Source organism: Trichinella spiralis (assembly GCF_000181795.1).
Source record: "Trichinella spiralis strain ISS 195 chromosome Unknown Scfld4, whole genome shotgun sequence".
Lineage (NCBI taxonomy): Eukaryota > Metazoa > Nematoda > Enoplea > Trichinellida > Trichinellidae > Trichinella > Trichinella spiralis.
This window is the reverse complement of record NW_003526943.1, coordinates 7,029,522-7,052,176: the sequence shown is the minus strand read 5'-3', so window position 1 is coordinate 7,052,176 and position 22,655 is coordinate 7,029,522. Positions and strand designations below refer to the sequence as shown.

At 34.1% G+C, this 22,655-nt stretch overlaps 7 protein-coding genes across 7 annotated transcripts; 4 read left to right on the top strand and 3 right to left on the bottom strand.

Moving 5' to 3' along the window:
• Positions 1 to 4,775: 4,775 nt before the first annotated feature.
• Positions 4,776 to 6,776, top strand: Tsp_01736 (conserved hypothetical protein). Its single transcript, XM_003377488.1, has one exon. It carries the CDS (start codon positions 4,776 to 4,778, stop codon positions 6,774 to 6,776), a length of 2,001 nt encoding a protein of 666 aa, XP_003377536.1.
• Positions 6,777 to 6,858: 82 nt separating this feature from the next.
• Tsp_01737 (hypothetical protein) lies at positions 6,859 to 8,820 on the bottom strand. The gene has a single exon (XM_003377487.1). It carries the CDS (start codon positions 8,818 to 8,820, stop codon positions 6,859 to 6,861), a length of 1,962 nt encoding a protein of 653 aa, XP_003377535.1.
• Positions 8,821 to 9,106: 286 nt separating this feature from the next.
• Positions 9,107 to 12,012, bottom strand: Tsp_01738 (anaerobic ribonucleoside-triphosphate reductase, beta subunit). The gene is made up of 12 exons (XM_003377486.1): positions 11,958 to 12,012; positions 11,805 to 11,849; positions 11,008 to 11,214; positions 10,771 to 10,952; positions 10,613 to 10,717; positions 10,368 to 10,559; positions 10,200 to 10,332; positions 9,877 to 9,981; positions 9,656 to 9,810; positions 9,438 to 9,583; positions 9,164 to 9,376; positions 9,107 to 9,119 (listed from the first exon to the last, which is right to left on the bottom strand). Exons 1-12 carry the CDS (start codon positions 12,010 to 12,012, stop codon positions 9,107 to 9,109), a joined length of 1,551 nt encoding a protein of 516 aa, XP_003377534.1.
• Positions 12,013 to 12,742: 730 nt separating this feature from the next.
• Tsp_01739 (piggyBac transposable element-derived protein 3) lies at positions 12,743 to 14,181 on the bottom strand. Its single transcript, XM_003377485.1, has 2 exons — positions 12,898 to 14,181; positions 12,743 to 12,859 (listed from the first exon to the last, which is right to left on the bottom strand). Exons 1-2 carry the CDS (start codon positions 14,179 to 14,181, stop codon positions 12,743 to 12,745), a joined length of 1,401 nt encoding a protein of 466 aa, XP_003377533.1.
• Positions 14,182 to 18,029: 3,848 nt separating this feature from the next.
• On the top strand, positions 18,030 to 18,657 carry Tsp_01740 (hypothetical protein). The gene is given in 2 exon segments (XM_003377484.1): positions 18,030 to 18,067; positions 18,087 to 18,657. 2 exon segments carry the CDS (start codon positions 18,030 to 18,032, stop codon positions 18,655 to 18,657), a joined length of 609 nt encoding a protein of 202 aa, XP_003377532.1.
• Positions 18,658 to 18,809: 152 nt separating this feature from the next.
• Positions 18,810 to 19,603, top strand: Tsp_01741 (hypothetical protein). Its single transcript, XM_003377483.1, has 3 exons — positions 18,810 to 18,845; positions 18,871 to 18,954; positions 19,406 to 19,603. The coding sequence occupies exons 1-3, from the start codon at positions 18,810 to 18,812 to the stop codon at positions 19,601 to 19,603; spliced, it is 318 nt and encodes a 105-aa protein (XP_003377531.1).
• A 189-nt stretch (positions 19,604 to 19,792) lies between these two features.
• Positions 19,793 to 20,462, top strand: Tsp_01742 (hypothetical protein). The gene is made up of 2 exons (XM_003377482.1): positions 19,793 to 19,838; positions 19,921 to 20,462. Exons 1-2 carry the CDS (start codon positions 19,793 to 19,795, stop codon positions 20,460 to 20,462), a joined length of 588 nt encoding a protein of 195 aa, XP_003377530.1.
• Positions 20,463 to 22,655: the final 2,193 nt, after the last annotated feature.

Below are 22,655 nucleotides of genomic sequence, written 5' to 3'. Positions count from 1 at the left end.
ATACCTTTGAAATTAAAATAGGAAATGTATTGTAAAAATTTTGACACTGTAATTGAAACTTTATTACAAAATAGCTCAATAACTTAATTTAAATAATAATAGGAAATAAAGTATATAAAATAAAGTAAGAGAAAATGTACAAAAATTCACATTGAAACTTTGAATGAAAATCATAAAATGGTTATATTTCGAAATTAACATAGTATAATAAAAGAGAATGAATTAATGTCATATTATAAATTTTGCAATACTTTTAATTAATTTGACATTTGTTTAATTTCAATTTTCTTTTTTTAAAACGATCTATAAAGTGCAATAGAAATAAGCAATGCATTATTTCATATAAACTACAAATAATTACAAAACTCTTTTAATAATAACTAAGTTTTAATTTTATTATGAATTAAAATTTTGTAATTTAAAATTTTGAAATAATAATAGCTTAGGGAAATTCGAAACATTTCTATAAAATATATTTTTACTGTTGAATTTTTATTGTTTTTCTAGTTATTTGAATTAGAATTTGCTTTCATTGCATAATAATTCTTATTTAATTATGTAATTAATTTATGGCAGCATAAAATGGTATTATATATATATACATATAATTATATCTGTGTGTGTGTGTGTGTGTGTGTGTGTATGTGTAGAGTATTACTCGTTCAAAGACAGCTCTCATCACTGCGAATTTTATTATACGTTATATCATAAATCATTCTTATTTTATGGACTCGTGTATTTTTTCTTTCTTCTCTCTGGCATTAATGCTCAACTTTATGCATACTTACAGTATTTAATATGAGAAGTTATCCGTAAAAGCAAATATATGATAACAAATATATTAAAATATGAAGTACTGAAGTAGCATAATAAATAATGATGTAATAAAAGTTAAAAAATACATGTATTAAACAGTTCAAAAGCTAAAAAATGAAGACACATTAAAGCACAGTAAAAATAGATTTTGAAATACGCCGGATTTTGCAGTAGAGCAGTTCTAAAGTAATAGTATAATTTACATTTTTAATTTCTGCCTACATGTTCAAAAACTGTTCTTCAAACAACCAACAATATTTTATTTATAGCTATGCAGTTTATAAATATTTCTGCAATCTGTTGGAATAAAGCAACTAAACCACTATTTACATTTTGAACATATAAATAATAAAAAATACAAATCAGTACCCAAGAGAATTAAAATAAAGTAGCACTATACGATTTAAAATTATGCCAAACACTTTAAATCTTGTTAAAATGAAATGTTTATTTTTATTTAAAGTAAAATACGCAGCGAAAGTATTTAAAGCTAAGTTAAAATATAAACTGATAAAATATGAATGGCTTTTAATAAATTTAAAATTTTTGAGTGAGCTTAAATCATGACCGATAAATAAATCAATGATTACATTTATTTAAATTAATTAAATTCAGATTTCTTTTTTAATATTTTTGGTGTGAGATTAGTTTCATTTTGGAAGTCAGTGCAAGAAAAGACTTTCCTAACCAGATGAACTTCATTCGTGCTTTACCATATTAATTACAATAATTAGACAACTAATTACAGGCCATTGCGTTTGCATGCACTTTTAGTTGTATTGATTTTAAATGTAATCACATCTTAATCAGAAAGCATCATTTTTCCTATTACATCTGAGTAGAGCATTCCAATTATAATTCATTAAAGTATTCCACGAAAAGAATGGCATCATTGATTACAGTCGTTTAGAAGGTGTGGATCTGTACCACCAGCTGTCCCTTTAGAACTTACTGAAAATGGACATTGGTTATTAACATTATGATCCGTGTTATTTTTATATTTTATAATTTATTAAATTATTAAACTATGCTGCTCATATTTACTGCAAACATTCATCTCGTTTCTTAAATTCTTAAAATATCTTCTTAAAAGTTTTTTTAACTTAGAAAATTAGTAGTTATCTCACAAAGTAATTCGCTTTGATTTTATTAAAACTGGAAGCGAAATTTTATTTATTTAATTTTTTGCATAGAAATAATCGATGACTTTTGCACTTCAATTGATCCGTTGGGAATAATAGAAATAATACAAATTTACTTGAAAGCATTGAAATTTCTTATTGTCATCATAAACATGAAATGCACGATATAAACAAAAGGAAAAACATAAAAAGTAAATAATTAAATAGGCTAATAAATTTACGATGACCAAGTAAATAAATGAATAAATAAAAAATAATGACCAAAAAGAGCAAAGTTATAAATTATTCAATGAAAATATAATTACTTCTAATAATCTTGCATGATGATTGAGCTGACTGAAAATAATGCTTGCTGCACTTTCATCTTTTGCACAACTTTAACTCTTACAACATTATATTAAATACATGAACAAATAAAATGGATTAAATAATCTTTAGAATATCATTGTACGTGCATAATGGTAAACTAAAGGGAGAGGTAATTTATTATATAATCATCGCTTATCTATAATTTGCTGCTTTATTAATTAAAATCAGTTGGTTAATAGCTTATTGTCCTCAATAATTATTGTTGTCTTTATTTTATTATTCATATTTTGAAAAATTTTCAAAGAATATATTACTTACCTTTCTTGTGTAATTTAAATAAAAGATTCACACTCAATCCTAGCAAAAATTGTTGATCCGTCAAATGTAATTTTCTACTTTTATTGAAATGCACTGTGATCAAAATCATACGTAATTAACAGATCTTACAATTTAAATAGCTATGCAGGAGAATATTATTTTCAAAAAAAGAATTATCCACTCTCTCTTTACTGACAAACTGATCAATTTTTTCTTTTATTATTTTTAAAATGATATTTAGCAAAATATTTTAAAATAATTTTTCACTAACAATATGGCTTTTTCATCAGTTTTGTAAAATTTCATTGTCTAATATTTCGTTATGTAAAATTGCGTTGAATTACAATTTTTAATAAAAATTTCAGAACTGATGCTTACTTTTATTCTTTGGGAACGGCAAAATTTGTCGAACAAATTTTCTTTATGGAAATTGGATTTTTCATCTAATTCACCGGATATAGAACTGAGCTGAATAATTTCGTCTTCACTTTTATCTGGACACCATCCCGTATCTGAGGCCGAGTTCCACATTGCTTTATCAGACATGTGGGCAAGGTTTAAAATTATTTTAAAGGAAAAATTTTTAGTAGAAAACTGCGTCTATCAGAAAAGTTCCCCTCAAGCTGAGCTGTAAGAACTGATAAGAAAGACACCTCTGAAGCGCAGCTATCGATCACGGACTCACCTGTCACTCGGTACATTGGCTGCCGTTTCCATAGAAATCATCATCTACCTCTTCGCCATTCCTTCTTGCTTCTCTTTCTTCATCTTGCATTTCTCAATCTAAGCTATTTATTTGAAATTTACTAAATAAATGCTTCCAATATAAACATTTTATTGTTCGTCTTCAATTTCATTAATCGAATCTTATTTGCTTGGTTTATGAATTTGGCATATTTAGAAATATTTATTTTACCCAACTTTGATACTTGGCAATGTTATTCCTTTATTCTGTTTTATTGGTTATTACAAATAAACGAAGAAATTTCGATGCATTTTATTACTTGCATTTTACTAAATATTCAACAATCATCAGATAAAATCTATGCAAGTACAAATTTTGCACTTATTCTTGCTGATTTCATGGAAATTTATAACAAACTGTAATTTTTAAATGGCAAATGATAACAAAAACAGTGTTAATTGTGGATGAAAATGAATATATAATTGCTGTTTAAAAAATGTAAAGTGCTCATAGAGATTACATTACAACTAAATAAATCATCAGTACGTTTTATGAATTTTTGATTTAAGCTCTTATTGCAAATGTTTTATATCATTAAAGAAAAAAGTACATAATAATGGGTAATTCTTTTCTTCATTTCTTTATTTTGCTCATATTTTATCGTTTCAAAATCAATTTTTTAAAATCTCATTAGTATTTCATTACTCTACATAAATACTTTTATGTGTTGCTGCACAAAAGGAACAACTGATATTAACGTTGCCTCTTTAAGACAATATGCGGTGTTTTACCTTTTTCACCTTGTTCAATAGATTTATTATTATTATTGACTAATTTTGATAAAGCATTCATATTAATTTTGACAGCATAAATAATGTAAACTGATCCGCCTATGTGTATATGTACATTTTATTTTTTTTGTTAAAATGTTTTTGCTTTTGTTTAAAAATTGATAAAAATGTAAATATAATTACACAGCATCAACTACAATAGTGCACACACGCATTTATTTTTTTAATTAATAAAGCTGTAGTGCATACAAAGCCCAAAAATAGGGATAATGTATAATGAATTGTGTGATGTGTGCAATCAAAAATACATGCAAGCTTGTAGTTTTCTCAAAAAAGTTTTTTATTAAAAATATTGCATCTGTCAACATATTACAACAAAAATATAAAACGTAGTGATGCCTTTTACAGTATTCTTTGGTTCTGAAATTATTATTCATATATTTTTAAATTATTGTTTGGCAACAGTTAATAAAAAAAATCTTCACTGCTTATCAGTTGTTGAACAAATTTGCTATAATATTTGAAAAATAAATAAGTAAAAGCTAAATAGCAGTGCATAACGAAATAATACATTAAAATTTCTTTTTTATTTTAAAATTTTACTGTAAACTTGATGGTTGACGTTTAAAGTTTTTGCAGAAACGTTTAAACAGAAATGATTAGTGTTGGTTTCATTTTATTGTACACTGCACGTAAGAATTGAATTTTTTTCTGATGGATGAAAAAAAAGAAGAGAAGCAAGAGCAAAAAAATGAGAAGAAACTTTCATGTGAAGATGAAAATGCAAAGTTATCTTCAACTGGAGAAGCAGTATCACGCGAGGGAAAAGAAAATTGCACTGATCCAAAGGGAATGGACAAAAAACCGCCAGATGGTAGTGCAGCTATGGAAAATAATATTTACTCGGAAAAGCAGATTTTGTCGCCTACAGCAGAAGACGAAAAAACGTTAAGCTTGGCCGATGAAGAAACTTACCGTCCCACACGTATTCATTGGGACAGCAGTGTTTCATGGCCCGTCGAGATGCTGTGGCAACAGCAAGCCAACGATATTCAAATGGAAAAGACACCATCACTTATTCCACATCCCGACATGGAACAAGAGAGGGATGTTTTGAAGAAATTAAAAGCAGCTGTTGATGAACAGTGCACCCCACGTTCTGCCATTATATTTGACAATAACTTAATTCAGCAATGGTTGTCTGCTTACAAACAAAGCTGGCCATTTAAAAGTAACGTCTTAAAAAAACCGAAAAAATATATCAACAAAACGACAATAAACTATGAAATATTGAGCAGCTGTGCTTCTTCTTCTTCTGCTTCTTCTGCATTTCAAACTCAAGTTGAATGTCTTAATAAACGCAAACCGCCTGATCAATATTTGAAATCATCATCATCACCATTCAACAACGTCCAACATCCTGTCAAGCTTAATACTGTCTGCTTTCTCGAACCTTCTCATTGCAAGGCATTTGTTAATGAATTTCAGGATAAAAATGACAAAAAATGGATCCAAAATATGTTGATGTATGTTTTGAATAATAAGCCCATTAAAAAAATGGGCAACCTGCAATGCAAGCAATTTGAAAAATTGGAATTTTTCGACTGCACGTTACAGTTGTTGGCCTTCATTTTTGATTTTGCTTTGCAGCTTGGCAAACAGATTTTAAACAGTACCCATTGCAATGATGAGATTGAAGTGGATGAAAAATTAGCACAACTGTTGGTCACTTCCTTTAAGCACAGTGTTGATCAGTTGCAGTTTGAGAATGATGATTCACAGTTCGACTGGAAAATGCTGATTTCTCGATGCATTGATGAAGCAGATTTGCAGAATAGTTTCGGCCAAACGGCGGCTCCATTTCGCATCCAAATGAGTAAGCATCTTTTGACAGCCTTTCAAAATTTATGCTACTACACGATATGTACGCTTCTGCTTGTTCCATCGGCTATTCCAAAACTTAAAATGCAAAAACCCAAAACTGAAGCTGCTCTTCCAAATTTGATATTTCCAAAAGACGCCTCATACGTGGTGCAAACAGTTGGATTGAATAAGCATAAATTGATTCGTGTGAGAAAAGGTGAAGCAAAATCAAAAGCTGTAAAGGCAAAAATAACAAGTGACAAACAACAATATTTCATTTTATTCGATAATGAAAAAGATCACGGAAGTGGGGTTTGCTTTTCTTTCGACAAAGCAGGAGGCGACAAAGCGATGCAAGCATTCACCGCAGAGCACAGATCGAAAGTTCTGAAGCCTTTGTACAGCGACTCGACAGTCAGTTTGCAGTGGCTTTGCACCTCTGATTTATCTTCAGATGTCTACGTTATCCATTCAAGTAGCTGTTGTGAACAAATTTCTAAACGAGAAAGCAAAAAGAAAAAAGCATCTGTCACTCAACAGCAAAATATGGATTTACAAATGCAGCTTGGCATTGGTGGAGAAAAGCAGACTGCAAATTTACGTCAAGATGCTTTTTATACTGTGGGTTTAGATTCGCCTGCACGTTCAGCATTGGAAAATTGTTCACAAGAAGACAGAGAAAAAATCGATGCTGATAAATTAACTACAGATGAAATTGTCGATGAGTTTTTAGTTGCATTATTCGACACGCCGACTATGCAGTCGCCGTGCCGACGATGTCTGGGCAAAAAACCTCTCTGCAAACCTTGCTATTATATTAACAAATATTTACCTCGAGTGACAAAAAAATAAACACATTTTCACTCATTTTTATTACTATTATTATTATTATTATTATTACATGATGAATAAGTGAATAAAATTTTTAAAAAAATTATTCTTTTTTCATTTCTTCTTCTTCATTGGTTTTCTTGTCAAGAGTTTGCAAACTGGTGGTTACTGATGAAGAAGAAGAAGAATTTTCTGACGATGAACGAATTATCATTTGATTGTTGTGGTCAAATTTTAAAAATTCCATATCGCGCAGAAAATTGTCCACGAAAGCGTTGTGGAAATTAAATTTTCCATAGTTGATTAAATTATCACCCATCCCATCACGTATCCCCCTCATATTCTTTTCATCAGCAAGCTTTGGAACTTTGTTTCGATCGCCAATCAGTTGCTGTTGGTTTCCATTTGAAAATTTCAATCCCCGGCTGTTGCTTCCGTTGTCCGTTTGTTCGGCAGTGGTTGGGCTCTTTTTGCCAACATCTGCATCTTTCGACGATTGATGATGATGATGATGATCTTCCTTCAAAGATGGCCGTCGTTGGTGATGGGACAAAAATGTCAACTGTTCAGCCATTCCGACGTTGGCAACGCCCTCCACTGAACTGGTATAATTAGCTGCTCGAGACTGGTGCAATTTGTGCAAAGTCAGCCGGGTCCGCTGGTCATCAGTTTCAGTGGACGCCAATGATCCGATTGTGTTGATAATTGCTGTACTCTTGCGCCTGGCAATTCGCTGCAACTTTTCGCCTTGCGTTTTCATCGTTCTCGAAATTGTTTCCAGCGTTCCATGGTCACTGCTGCTGAATTTTGCATGGGTTTCCAAAATCCATTTGGTCAACAAGTGCTCGTCAGGCTCTTCTGCAAACATCAGCGGATCGACACTCACGCCAACTGTTCTCACAGAAAGCGGTCCGAATGTAGCTTGGATTTTGTCAACTGGGAACTCGTCCTTGTTGAGCATCAACTTTTTCACTTCTGCATCAAGCCACTCTGGCATACCGGTCCGCAAGTTGTTGCCAGTCGACGGATGTTGAACTGCCGACTGGATCCATTCGAGTAGTGCTTCGGATGCGTTGCAAACGTGCAAACACAAATCACCGTCTGCTTTTTTCAAATTATCTTCACTTTCTGCGTTGTCCAATTGATCCAAAAGTTGCTCAACTGGCTGAATGGAGCTCGAATCAAAATATCCATCTTGCATTCGATCTGTCCATTTCCAGAGTATTTTCAACAACTTCGGTATTCTGCATTTTTCAAAATTTTCACCAATCATCTTCTTCATTTTCACCGTATGAAATTTCGAATTTTCTCTCAGTAAATGAAACAACAACTTTGAGACGAAACTGTGCACGTTGTCCTGCTTTCCGTTGATCGCAAATGTCCATTCCATCATCAGAAACACCATTTTCAACCCCTGAGCCAAAGCGCGAATGCAATGCATGATCGGCAAAGCAGTACCAGCAGCGCGTTCTTTGAAAATCTCACCTCTGCTCGAAGTTGCCAAAAATTTCGACTTGCTAACAATGCCGGCATGAATGAAGCTTTCGATCAGCTCTTGTAACAACAAAAGCTTCTTCTCATATTCATCATGGCTCAGCTTCGTCGTCCTCGTCGCGAGACTGCTCGTTTCACACAAGCTGACCATGCCGACAGTTCGTTCGTGCTCCTCCGGTTGATGGAACGTGTACACTGGCAATCCGTATACCAACTGACCAGCAGGACTGTTCACGTGGAACGGTTCGATCAAAGTTTCACGAATGGTCGGATGAATCATGTCAGCGATTCGTTGGTATTCACTTTCGCTGGGAACTGCGGTCAGCCACCAACTTGGCGGACTTTCTTCACAATCTTTTTCAGTTATAAGATGCCAAGTCAACGGATGTATTGGAAGCTTCCACTTTGGTCGACGACTTTTCGTCGAATTCCACATCACTTCCCGACATTTCAGCAAAAAAACACGACACTGACGTTGCATGTCACTCGTCGATTGCAACGATGACCACTTTTCCAAATCTACATTTTCCAATTTTCCACTATTCGATTGAAAATTCACCTCCTTTGACATTATACCACTCGAACTCACTCACTGATTTTTACACGCACACGCTATGGAACTGATACGCTCTGATCTTTAAAGTACGCTCTTGAAGATGCTTTAAACTTTAACAATTTCAAGTTTAAATTTTAAAATGGAATTTTTTAAATTCACCACATGAACATCTGCAATTACAGCAGTGCTGCTATACGTTGATTGTTTCGTCAGCCATGATCAGGATTAAAATTATTGGTAAAAAGCAAAAAGTAAATCTTCAATCACGCGAAGATATTGAATAGTTTTATTTGAAAACTTCTCACACAAAAGCCCTTAAAAGAAAAAAGTTTCAATTCATTCCCCTTTCAATTTCAACTTGCGTCCCACGTCTTCTGAATATGGATTAAAGCCGAGTTTTTCCACTTCTTCACGCATGGCTTTCTTTCTCAACTTTTTGTCCACTATTTCTGCCGGTACTTCGTTTAGCAATTTAGTGACCACTCCTGTACCGACTGTTTGACAGTTGGATCTCAACGTGAAGCGTTGCTGCGGTTCAACATACACTGGCACTCCCAAATTTACAATTATGCTGCAATAAATATTTACACTGATCTATCTCAGTTGAACACTTCTACCGAACACTTCACTACTTCGCATCTTCGCCTGGCATGACCAAATCTTTGTCGACAATTTGCAATATCACCGGTCGATTCCATGTTAAAGAATACGCCACATCCGAGTAAAAATTCGCCAACGGCTTCGTTTGTCCTCCTTCTTCAGGTTTCAAAAAATAAGTCTAAATGAGGAAAAAAATTTGATGCAAAATCAATTCATTCGAAAAATTATACTCATGTAATAATGGTCAAACTTTTGCTTCAAATCGAACGCAATCTTTGAATCCAGCGTTTTGAGGAACTATTACAATACCCCGTCGTACATCATCTTTGCTTACTCCTTTAATCAACAATCCAAGCTGGTCACCGGCTTCACCGACGTCGACCGTTTTGTGGTAGGTCTCGATGCCTGGATGGAAAATTTCAATTTAGTTTTGCAACAAAGCAATAAAATTCATCAATTAACACTGCCAACCTGATACAGTGCCTTTGACTTTTGAGCCAAAGCCAATCAACTCGAAAGCATCACCTTTCTTCATTTTACCTCGAATCAGCTTTCCAGTCACAACAGTACCACGCCCTAGAAAAGATATTGTGAAAAATAATCTGTTTCGACATTTTAAATACACTCGCTTAATTTTTCACCATAATATGTTAATAAAATGTGCAATTCTCATTTATTACGTATAATCTTTTTAAATGTTTCATTTCACTTGAGATGAAATAAAAATATTCTTTGCTTGTAAAAGCATCATATATTCTTTGAGAACAAAATAATGTACAACAGAAAAATCATACCTTTAATACTGTAGACATGTTCGACAGGGAAAAGAAACGGTTTGTCCAGATCACGTAATGGGATCTTAAACCATGTATCTGCAGCGTCCAACAAACTCAACACTCTCTCTCTACCAATTTCTGGTTTCGTATCCTCAAAATTCACTGTCATTAATAGAAATAACATACGCTCTGTACAGTTCCTGCCGTTGTACATACCTGCAATGCACATAGTGCGGAACCAGCTATAACTGGCGTATTATCCGCATCGTAGCCAAATTCCCCTAACAATTCTCGCACCTCAGTTTCCACTAATTCAACCATCTCTGCATCCGCTTCATCAACTTTGTTCAAAAATATAATCATTTGTTCGACGCCAATCTACAGATGAAAATAATCGTTCGAATTCACAAGCAAAACCTAGTGCTGCTTACTTGTTTCGCTAATATCAGATGTTCTCTAGTCTGCGGCATTACTCCTTCCGTAGCCGCTACGACTAATATAGCACCATCAATTTGCGAAGTTCCAGTAATCATATTCTGCAAAAAAATGATTCTGGAATTGTATAATAATTTCTAAAAAATATATATACAGATATACGCCGTACTTTGATATAATCAGCGTGGCCTGGACAATCAACGTGTCCATAATGACGTTTCTCAGTTTCGTATTCTAAATGAGCCACGTTTATCGTAATTCCACGGCTCATCTCTTCCGGTGCGTTGTCAATTTCTTCATATTTTTTGAACGTTGCACACTTTTTTTCTGCCAAAACTAAAAAGCATTTTTTCAATTTTCATTTTTACAAAACAAAAATAAAAAATTATACTTTTGGTAATTGCCGACGTAAGTGTTGTTTTACCATGATCCACATGACCAATAGTGCCAACATTTATGTGAGGTTTATCTCGCTTGTAAACAGCTTTTACGCTCACTGCATAGTGCTGACAAGGATTTACAACAAGTGGTTTGCCAGAAATCCAATGCTTCGCCTGATGTTGAGAAAAACTTATCCTAACCGTTCCTCTGACACTGCCTATGTGTAAATACATTTTCAGCAATATGTAAAATGCTAATTATGTCAAAATGTCAATTACCAGGAACAGAAAAAAGAAATCTGAAAGCCATGTAAAACCACCGGATGTAAACGTTCACCCAGAAAATGCACAAATATACTAAATGATGAAGAAAATTCGTTTAACAATTAAAAAGCAACTGAAACAGAAATAGAAAGAAATAAGATACTGAAGTGAAAATAAATATTATTTTATAAAATATATTTCATTATACATAAATATATACTTTTTTCATTACAAAAAAAATTTCCGTTCACACTTCAGTTACAAAATCAGCTTGTTTACTATGCATTTCAAACTATTTCAATAACTAAAATAAGTTTCATGCATCACACATTTAAAATACATTTAATTGCATAAGATAGTAAAAAAATAATAATGTATTGCATAATTGTGATCATGAAAACATAGCATTCACAGAGGAAAGTACAGACGAAAAATTTTTATAAACATGGAAATGTTTAAGTTTTAAAATTTACGAAATTTACACCAGATTACTTCATATAGCTGTGAAAATCTAATTAATATTCTTAACGCGATACATACATACTTTTACTTCGTTGGTAGGCATAAAAAAAGTCATGTTCAAATGATACTGTAATTATTACCAAAACATGTTATTGCAATTATTTAATTTATGCATCTAATAAATCATAAAATAGTTTTATTTTAAGGTTAAATTGAATCTTTTATTTACATTTACTTATTTCTCTTTTGCTCACCTTTTGATTATACATATAAGTTACATCGTATATCATTATTTCATAATATTAAGACAATACAGTTTTTGAGTCATTTTATAGCAGTTGTTATTAAATGTAGATTCACTTGGTTATTTCAATTAATGATAATGAAAAATGATCTAAATAAATCATGTTCAAAATAAAGTTCAATACAAGTTAAAGCAATACATGCATTAATTTCTTTAGTTGTTTTTAATGAAAATGTAAATCAATAAGGCTGATAAAGCGAAGGAGATACGGTAAAATATCAGCATCTCATACTTGATTACCCACACATATTACAGTCTACATTACCTTACAATCGTATCTGCATCTTGGCTACGATCTGTCTAATAAAGCTTAATTGTTTTGAGCGTTTTCATTACAATTCATTTACAAGTTCAAGGAACACTGGCATTTTGACTTATCAGTTACCCCAATAATTCAATACTTTGTACTTCACGTCACATTGTGAATGACATAAATTTATTTTACTGTAGAAATATAAAGGGAAAATTATGCTAAACCGTGATAGGAGGGAAAGCAATTTCGGTGTAGCCTCTTTTTGCACCGAACACATTCATTTCTGCAGTTTTTTTTGCAAAATGCACATCGTCCTTGGGTACATGATTGGAGATAGTGTCCGTGCGAAGTCCGGAGGCTCATTGGTAAATGTGACCGTGGCCCCGGCTGGCTTCTTACAAATGGCATCGCGTGCAATAAATGGATAGTGATTTCCCGGCGGAACTGTAAATGCGACAGCTGGTCACTGGTTGTTGTATGTAGCTCCCTGTGCAATTTCCAAGCTGCCACTACGGCCATATTCAACGCATGTGAAAATAAACTCCACCACCATTTTTTTGATCTTATTTTCGGCCGGTAACTAGATAACATTTTATCCATCACAGATACACCATTAACACATTTGTTGTACTGCCTTATGATGTTTGGCTGTGTTATATTGACATGTTTCTTCTCAGCTCTCGAATATCTTTTAACACTTCCAACTGGGAAATGAGTATGATAATTGGATGCTATGGTCACCGTAACGTTGTCATTCCATCGACAGACATACATATCACCATCACATGTATGGTCGAAATATCCTCGGGACTTCTCGGTTATTACTTCGGGTCTCATGAGGGGGCAGTTGCGTATTCTGGCATCTCGAATTGTACCCGTAGCTTTTATTCCTTTTTGTGTCAGTTCTTTCATAAGGTGAGGTGAAGTAAAAAAGTTGTCAAAATAAACGTGATACTTATTTGGTTCACTCAAATGAGAAACCATTTCTTTTACAACGCTAAAACCAAGCGGTTCTTTATATCTGTCCCTTTCCTTACCAGCGTATATCTGCATGGCGTACGGATAACCACTTGAAGATGCCATCGTCCATACTTTGAAACCAAAGCGAATTTCCTTTCCTTTAATGAACATTTTGCAGCTACGATTCCCATGGTATGGCACCATACATTGATCAATAGAAAGCGCTTCACTAAAAATACCCCACTGGCGCAGACGCTTTCCCATATTTTCATACATTGGCGATATCTTTGCCAATTTGTCGCCTTCTTGAAGCGTCATGTTGTCTACAATGTGAAAATATTTTTTCAAATCATAAAATCTGTTTCGACTCATTGTAGCCCGTGCAATAGGTACTGCGAGGTCTTCATCTGTGCTCCAGAACATGCTCTCGCACGGCACGCAGTTATATCCACTCAAAAGGAGGAGGCCGAAAAACTTTTCGATATCTTCTTCTTCAACACTCAGAGTCACTCCCTTCTGCAGAGCATATCGTTCTGTCATTTCAGCAAAATGTGCCATTTCTTCTTTAGGCATAATCTTATAAAAGAGTTCGATGGGGTTCAAAGAAATCAATTCAGGAGCTAATGTTGACAGGGGTAAAACTGGAATATTTTCAAATACATGATTCAGCGATTTCCGCTTGCTCCAAGTTTGACTGTCAGAGGACTCATAGAAATCGTCTGCATCCTCAATTACATCGCTGTCTAAGGTGACGTCTAGCTCACCACAGACATCTAATGGCATCACTTCTGCTAAATCGTTTTCCTCGATCTGCTCCTCATCAGTCAGGTTACTATCTTCACAAAGAGGTGGTAGCTGACAAACTTCTGCATTCATTTGTTCTGGGGGTAACGTCTCTAAATAATCTATCACATTTTCCAACGTGAGAAATCTCAAAGCCATCACAAAGTCGAACAACGATAACTTTCAAAAACGGCAGCACGGCTATAATATGCAAAATGAGACAACTTGTTCAAAAAGATACTTAGAGTAAACACATTAAACGAAAGTGAAGTGAAAAACGCGTAAAAAAGCGTTAATGAGCAAGCAATCAAGATCTTATTCTAGTTAACCTCACTTGCTGATGATCGTTGCGTGAACTCTGATCAGCTTTCACTCTCTCTTCTCTTTCATTTTCTGTGCATATATATATATATATATATATATATATATATATATATATATATATATATATAGTTACTTCCTGTTTTAATAAACTGCTGCAAGTATTCTCGGTTATTTGACAGTGATCGTCTTCAGATATTTCAACACAACTGATCCGACAGCTGTGAACAGATTATGCATTATTTTGCCAACATTGACAACATTTACATCTGTCTTCAACAACAGCCCAATAATGAGAATGATAAAACAAAGGAACGTGGTAGTTGTTGCAACAGGAGGTGTAAGCCTTAACATGTCCACTGCAACCAAAAAAACAACCTCGAGCTGTACTAATATTCAAAGATGATTTGGTGTGAAATGTGATTTTACTAATGCAAGACGCCAATGTTTAATCAACAGCAATTTCTTCTTCTATATTTTATTTTAATTATGAGCACATGGCACCACTTTTTTAAAATAAATTAGCATACTTTAGCTTCCATTAATTAGATTGTAGATTAGCTATATGGCCCTGTGAAATTTTAACTATCGTTAACTAGCAAAAAAATGGATCTAAAAATGGAACAAGAGGACCACCGAAGTACCTACAAAACGAAGTCCAATACTAGGCGAGCGGTGAATGTAGTGCATTCAGGAAAGTATGGGCATTTTATACTTGATTAATTCTGTATACAGTCTACCTAATCTTACAATCGCATCTGCATGTTGACCGCGTTCTGTTTAAAAAAGCTTACCTCTTCAGAGTTTTCAATGCACTTGTTGAAAATCTTTTCTCACTATCTTCTAATTGGAAGCTAAATTCCCGCGATCGAAAACAACACTTTCACCTGATCACGTGAAACGAATACAATACAACGCTGATTTGATGAATTTCAATCCCGATATTATTCTCTAACAGTGAACAATAGAACCCCAGTAAACCTGTCAAAAGTTAGCGTCTACACCGTAGTGCTCTCACAACTCCGGTAGTCAGCTGCTGGCAATCCATCAAGTTGAGATGGCCTGGGAACGCGGCTGTTCAGGTTAAAGCTACTAAAGCCAACTGCATAAATGGGCAACAGCCGAAATTACACTTGTTGAGAAATCTTTTCTCTACACCTACTCATCAGTACCAGAAACTCCCCGTGGTCAAAACATTACTCCTTGTACGAAAACAACGGCGACGCAACGCCAGCTGCCTCCCTTGTTTTTCTCGACGGTGAACAATTTTAAATGTACAACCGCCACAACTCCGGTCAGCTGCTGAAAACGCGTCAAAATGAAATGTTTCTGACAGCGCGGCTGTTCAGACCAGACGAACCTATACAGTCCAATCAATTGCGCAATCAAGTCAGTTATTTAACCGATTCTCGGAGATTTAAGCCACGAGACGTGGAGTCAGCTTAAAGAAAATGTGTAAATAAGAGTGAGGGAGGAGGGACAATCATACAATCACACAACACACAAAATCACACGGAACACGACGTCTATCTGATCGCTTGAACCGTCGTTTTCTTTGCTATCTCGCTATTTTAATCCTTGTGTAGTAGACTTGCAGGGTAATCGTACTACACTTTGTTATAGACAATTAGGTTCTACAACTAACTGTCTTCTTTCGCGGCTAAATTTGAATTTCACAAATCTCGCTTTTCGTATATGATAATCTCGAGTGTATTTTATTGAATATACAATCAAACACAGGCAAAGTATGAACGAAAAGGATCACAGCAGCTATTCTCTACCACGATCTGAACGCAACTCTACTGATTAAGTTGTTTCTCTGGTTCAATAACGACAACAGTTGTTTCTTTTCCCAGTAAACAACGGCATCTGTTCCAATAAATCGATCAGAAATGTTGACAGAGCAACAGCTTAATGATGTACGCTATTGGAGTTGGTTATTGTGGCTAGGTCAAGTCAGATCGAATATCTAAAAATATCACTCGAAGCGTAGGATTTTACATCTTGCTTGAACTGAATAAATCGCATCTTATCACAGACCTTCTTGTCGATTATCTATAAACAAATTCTACAGTCCATTACAAAAGAGATCCTCAAGTTTGAACGAAGGATTTCTTAACAACACTAATTAATTGACGGAACCAGAGAGTCTGACCTACCAGACGCAGAGTCAGATCACTGCTTCCGGTAGAAATTGAGCGGAAAAGTTGGAAAAACATACGCGAGAAAATCTGCTATCAGAACGCTTGAATTTCGTATTAGCTACTGTCTCACTACCAAACCTTCTCTTGAAATTGAATTACTCGGCATACCTTGTTTGAATCACTTATAAATAGATCAACACAGTCCACTTACAAAATGGATACTCAAGTTCGAACTGAAGATTTCCCAACAGCACTAATAATGATTATTCCAAGATTATGTTTCTATTGAAACAGCTGTACTGTGCGGGAAAATATGTTGAATAGAGTTATTTTATTGATTGAATAATAAATTTATTTTAAATTAATGTAACAAACATCCCATTCGTAGTAGTAGATATTTGTAATTTCAGATGACAGTAAGATTGTACAAAAACTACCGTATACTGGCTGATACCTGAAGATCCGGTGGTGATGTAGGTGGTGTGTGTGCTTTTGTTTGTGGCCTCTGGGACAAGTTAGTTAATTTTCTTTCTCAGTGACTTGGTTGTCACCGTCATTGTTTACCTCGTTCTTACTTTTCTGTTGTTTGCTGTGCTGTATTTACTCTTCAGTAAACAGTTATCTTACATATTACGTCTCATTGTTGATACGTAAGAATAGAAATACCCGAAGAGAATAGAAAACTGCTGGAAGAAAAAGTCCACACGTTTCATTAATATTAGGCGATCTTTATAATGTAAAGGTAAAATTGTCTTCTTTATGATGATTTTTTTGGTAATAGAGCTTTTCAAACCTTCATGGTCGTTTCATAATTTGCTGTATTCAGTGACAATCCTTTGGTTGTTGTAAAGGCATTCCATCAGCAGTGATTGTAGATTGCTGAATTTTTTGATGGTCCGGGGTGCCATACTTGTATCTATTGTCGTAAAATCATGAATCCCCATTTAATTCTTCTTTGAACTGTCTTATTTTCAATCTTGGCAGGCATAAATTAGACGGCACTGACTTGGACCCATGAGCAAGTTTGACTGCTTTATATGGTTGTAGTTGTCATTGTTGTTAATTTTAGTTGTAAGTTAAAAGATCTCAGCGCTGAGGCGAAAGAGAGCGATTTTTCTTGAACCAATGTTTTTTAACTTTATTGCTATTAGTTATCGAAATCTAAGACTGACTGGAATTTATAGCGAAACTGTGATTCTTAATTTTCATTGTTTAGAAACATGCTAAATATTTACAAAGAATCCACTGCTGGAAACATCTGATTGATATTACACTCCGGTTTGGTTATGTGAACCAGATTCGAACCAGCAACCTCTGGATAAGATCGCTGTTTCTGTACTGGGATTGAGGTGTATCAGAATCCATTGACGGTGATGAAAATGAGAAACAACTGCTGTTAAAATATACTGCTTTAGCAAAGAAGCGTTGGCAGTGTTCTAAAGTATGTGTAGAATGTAGCGTGCACATTTTTTATTATTAATGATCAATTCATTTTGATTTAGCATAGAGAAAGGTATAAAGCCGTGATCTGCACTGATTTGAATGCCTGCCAATGTGTTGTTTACCGAATCAGCTATTTTGTTTATAAATCAAATTAAGGCAACGGTTAAACATCGACTTTAAAGGACCACTGCCATCTGTGTCAAGTAATCGATATGTGTTAACTGTTTGTGAGGTTACTAGCCGTACGACTGCATGCAAGCCCTCAAGGAAAGGGACGAGAAAAAGATATCACGAAGTCATATGGAAGGCAATCACCCTAGCGCAATGGTTTCAACAGTTACCAATAGAACAATGGGAAGAAGCATTAGATTTGACAATTACACTCGATACGTTCATTAATGTCGATAGCAATCAACACAATTCCCAATCTCTGGGGATTCCTCATTTCAGCTGTTCTCTTGCCAGCGAAGAACACCGACGGGTACATTCTTCCCAACTTGGCAAAGTATTAATGAGGCGATTGACTCGAACAAACAAAAATGATCCTTTAGTATATATATACAAAGTGGAATTACTTCTTCCGAATCAACAATTTTGTCTATGGATCAACCGTATAGTTTACAAGACCCAAGTGCACCCAACAAATTCAAACGGAAAAATCCACGGAATATGCGATGCCAATACGAGGGCAAATCTATCTACAATGGAGAAGCCTGAAAGAGCGTAAGCTCACAGAGAAGATCACATCTGGAATGTAATCACAATAATGAATGCATTTGTGAGATTTTCAGTATACGAAAGTTGATATAATCGGTTGAATAGATTTTATGAACTTCCAGAAGATGGTGACAAAACTTTCCATTAATCACTGGAAACATCATGGACTCCCGTGGCATTGGAGTCCATGATGATAATGTTTATTATTATTGTTTACTTTTAGAATGTGCAAATTTGTGAAATTTATACATTTTACGACAAGCTGAGGCAACATGCATACGATGGAACAGTATCTCCATGGCATAAAGTATTTAACATTAGAAGTGATCATTTAAAATGCCGCCTTTCAAATTGCACCAGTCTTGTATTGCTTTGAATCACTGATGTTAATTTTTGGTTGTTTTGTTTTTCATGTTTTCATATTTGATTGATTGGATTAGCAGATTTTTTATCAGATTTTGTTGTATTTTGCTCGGTTAATAAAGTTGAGAAATGAAATATAAATGCGCTGCTTAATGGTGGTGATCTTTGAAAAATTTTTTCCAATGGAAAGGAAAGCAATGTAAAAAAAAATTAAATTTGGGTTCGAAACAGGAATTGTTGCTTCGATGCTTTTTATTTTCATTATTCGTTTTTCAACTACCACACATGTGAGTGAATAGGAGGAAATGGGAAAAGAATAATAAAAATGATTAATTGAAAGTACTGCATGCATGCAAATAAATCAATCAAGTCTGAAAACTGAAAAAAATTTCAAGTCGACACCACATCCATCCTCTCGGCCGGTATTTGTTCAGCAATTTCATTGTCATCATCATCTTTGGTTGCGTCCATGCTTGGAATGGAATTGGATTCGTTCGCTTCTTCCAATTCATCCTCGCATGCGGATAATTCCGTTCCAGAGAATTCGTTGGTATTTTCAACGCCGCCGGCGTTGCAGAACAACTGCTGCTTGAATGACGTGGCAAACATGCTTGCCAACAGCTCGTTGCTACAGTGACAGACGTCACGAAGCAGTTGAACAGCCGACGATGACTCAGCGTTGGCTTTGGCCCCCTTAGCGCCGACTATGGAATCATTGCGTGCTTTCGGGGAATCGACTGAACACAGTTCGTCCAATTTGTTAGTCAAATCCCGAATCTGATATGTGGCAAAATGCTGATCGGATCGACTGTTGTCCGTCGATAGCACGTTGATCCAATTGTTCTTGGTCATCAGTTCCAAAAGGCGAGTGTCCATCGAAGAGGAAAAATAGTCAATATCCAATTTGTAGTAGCGTTTGCAGTGGACACCGAAATCTTTGATCTTGTCCATTGGAATCGACTCGTAATTGGTAACGTCGTCGGCCGGCTGGTAATGTTCGGGATAGGTGCGAAATGCGCCAATGTCCACTTTGCCAGAGCACAGTGTCCTGCAAGGATCGATCACCACGGCCACGAACGGTTCCTCGTACATTTGGTGCAACATCTGCGTGTCGACATCAATGCCGGAAAGCCAGCATCCGTATCCGGGATGGCTGTGATACCATCCGATCACGTTTTCCATACGCCCGAGCATATTTTTTCCATTCAAATAGCTCACCATGTATTCGTAAGCTTGTTCGTGGGCGTTGACCCGGGTTTCGGTCCCTTCGACAGGCAACGCGAACGAATCCAAAATTACAAACGTGTTCGCCATCGGCTTGCCAAGCAGCAAACCCATCACCTCGATACCATTGCCCGACTGCGCGTGATTGGAAATTTTCATCAAAGTCAGCGTCGACATTTGCACACGCTTGAAATAATGGGGATCTTTTTTCCAAGGGCTTCGACGTAACATCTCATTCTGGAATTCGTTGTCATCGGCAAACAATTCGTCACCTTTTCTCATTATAACTGGCCCCTCGCTTGACGTTGACTGTCCATGTCGACTGGTCATTTCAAACAAATCTTAAAATTAATTTATAAAAAACATTTATTCAAATTGAAAAAAAGTATTTCTAAAATTGACAACAAAAATGCTTTAAAAAATAAAATTCAAATATTAACCAAGTTGAACCTTTGAATTATTAAGATTTACTGTAATTCACAGAAAGATCAACATTACGATACTGTTAATTGGTACACATTGAAAAGAAAAAGTTCAACGAAATTCAGTTCTGCTTCAATTCTCTTTATAGATTCAATGCAGAACTGATAATCAAGTTGAATGACATAATAATCACAAAAAATTTTTTCAATGCAATGAATTGCTTCTTATTATAAATTATTTGAAAACAATTTACTCTTTTTCAAAAAAGCAGTTTTTGAAGATGAAAATTTAAAAAGTTGACATTATCACTACAGTGATTTTCTCATATGCAGTACTTGAAAATATCCCCAACAAACTGCATTATATTCAGTACTGAATAAAAAAAATAACTTGAAAAATTTACTCATAAAGTGTAACAAAATCCTAACAACTTTCTGTTCGTGAAATTTCACTTCATATTTATCGATAATCATAGAAAAAATATATGAAAAGCACATACGTTTTAGGTGACTATTTACAAAGACTGACGTTCAGCAAAAAAGTACACGTGTATTATAGTATCTGAAGACTCGAATTCAATAAGCAGCATTAATTATCATATGCTAAGATTATACAAATAATGTAAAAATGTGACCCAACAATGACCTAAAGACATTTAACTCGGTGAATGTAGCACTAATATAACAAAAACAAGCATAGAACAAAATCATACATCGGAAAAAAAAACTTTTACCATTTAAGAACATTTTAATATATATTTTTAAATTATTATTTGAAAAATACAGAAAATAAACAATATGTCAAAACATTGCTTTCATTCTGATATTCACAGACAATTTTATAAAATAAACAACATATTTTGCAAATTTAAGATAATAATTCTCATCAGAAAAAACTACTTAAAAAAAAATCAAAACAATATTCATTTATATACCTTTCAGATCTATACTTTAATGGTCGACTGACTGACTTACAAAAAGTACAATAAAATGAAAAATTGAAAATCAAGATTGTAGTAAATAATTACCAAAATTGTTAACAAAATATACAAATGAATTCCGATTTATTTATAATACTTCAACTTCCCCGATTTAAACATCCTCAGGTTAATTATGTGCATAAATATTTAGTAAAACACTTCATTTGCTTCATCTAAATTTTTTCGTTATTTTACAGTAAATTTTAAAACACTCCAATTATTAATTATTTAATATAAGTATGTGCATATAGTATGCTGCTCTTAAAGAATTTTCAATATTATAAATCTAAGAAATCAAATTGCATTAATATTATGAATAAAACAACTTGATATTGAATGCTTTACAAATGTCTAATTTATGCTAAAAGCTGACTGTTACAAATGTAAGTCAACCTGAAATTCACATCGCGAATAAAAATCAGGCATTCAAAGAAAATTTTAAAGATTAATTGCTGCAATTGTTTTGCTTATTCATTAACTATCAATAATGACAATAAAAATATCACTGAAATCGTTAAAATTAAAAAAAGTGATTATGACGTTTGTTTAATACAAATCGAACGTTTTATAATTAAAAAAGTCAAATAAATGTGCTTAAATTTGCATCGCTTTATTTAAAAAATAAAATTTGATTTTAATGTGTGTGCATAAAATTTTTCACAAATTAAAAATTATTTATTTAAAATTTTATAACAGTTATGAATTTATTTTTTTATAAAAAAACATTCACGCTAAAAAATTAGTAAGTTTATTAATCGGATCTGCATTTTTAATTAATCTTGACTTCTTTTAAACTACAGTAAAAGTATTGAATCTGTTCAGCATTCTATATTTGCTATTGTGCATTGTTGTACTGCGCATCATTTGATCAAGTAAGTGACAAATCATTTTCAATATTTACAGGGTAAAGGTATGCAAATAGTTATAATAGTCAGAATTGATTAAGTTCAGTGGAACGTGTTGGTATATAAAGCTCACGTATGTTAATTGCGTAGGTAGTTTGTTTGCACCGATGTGTA

Bases quoted from the DNA above. Each gene is read 5' to 3' on its own strand.
- Tsp_01736 (XM_003377488.1), top strand. From the start codon at position 4,776: ATGGATGAAAAAAAAGAAGAGAAGCAAGAGCAAAAAAATGAGAAGAAA.
- Tsp_01737 (XM_003377487.1), bottom strand. From the start codon at position 8,820: ATGTCAAAGGAGGTGAATTTTCAATCGAATAGTGGAAAATTGGAAAAT.
- Tsp_01738 (XM_003377486.1), bottom strand. From the start codon at position 12,012: ATGATATACGATGTAACTTATATGTATAATCAAAAGGTGAGCAAAAGA. The intron at 9,584-9,655 runs GTTTGACCATTA...TTCCTCATTTAG, and splicing joins GCGTTCGATTTGAAGCAAAA to ACTTATTTTTTGAAACCTGA. The intron at 9,377-9,437 runs GTAGTGAAGTGT...TATTTATTGCAG, and splicing joins ATGCCAGGCGAAGATGCGAA to CATAATTGTAAATTTGGGAG.
- Tsp_01739 (XM_003377485.1), bottom strand. From the start codon at position 14,181: ATGGCTTTGAGATTTCTCACGTTGGAAAATGTGATAGATTATTTAGAG. The intron at 12,860-12,897 runs GTTAATGGTGTA...AATGTTATCTAG, and splicing joins TAAGGCAGTACAACAAATGT to TTACCGGCCGAAAATAAGAT.
- Tsp_01740 (XM_003377484.1), top strand. From the start codon at position 18,030: ATGCCTGCCAATGTGTTGTTTACCGAATCAGCTATTTT.
- Tsp_01741 (XM_003377483.1), top strand. From the start codon at position 18,810: ATGGACTCCCGTGGCATTGGAGTCCATGATGATAAT. The intron at 18,846-18,870 runs GTTTATTATTAT...GTTTACTTTTAG, and splicing joins TTGGAGTCCATGATGATAAT to AATGTGCAAATTTGTGAAAT. The intron at 18,955-19,405 runs GTATTTAACATT...AAAAATTTCAAG, and splicing joins CAGTATCTCCATGGCATAAA to TCGACACCACATCCATCCTC.
- Tsp_01742 (XM_003377482.1), top strand. From the start codon at position 19,793: ATGTGGCAAAATGCTGATCGGATCGACTGTTGTCCGTCGATAGCAC. The intron at 19,839-19,920 runs GTTGATCCAATT...TCCAATTTGTAG, and splicing joins CTGTTGTCCGTCGATAGCAC to TAGCGTTTGCAGTGGACACC.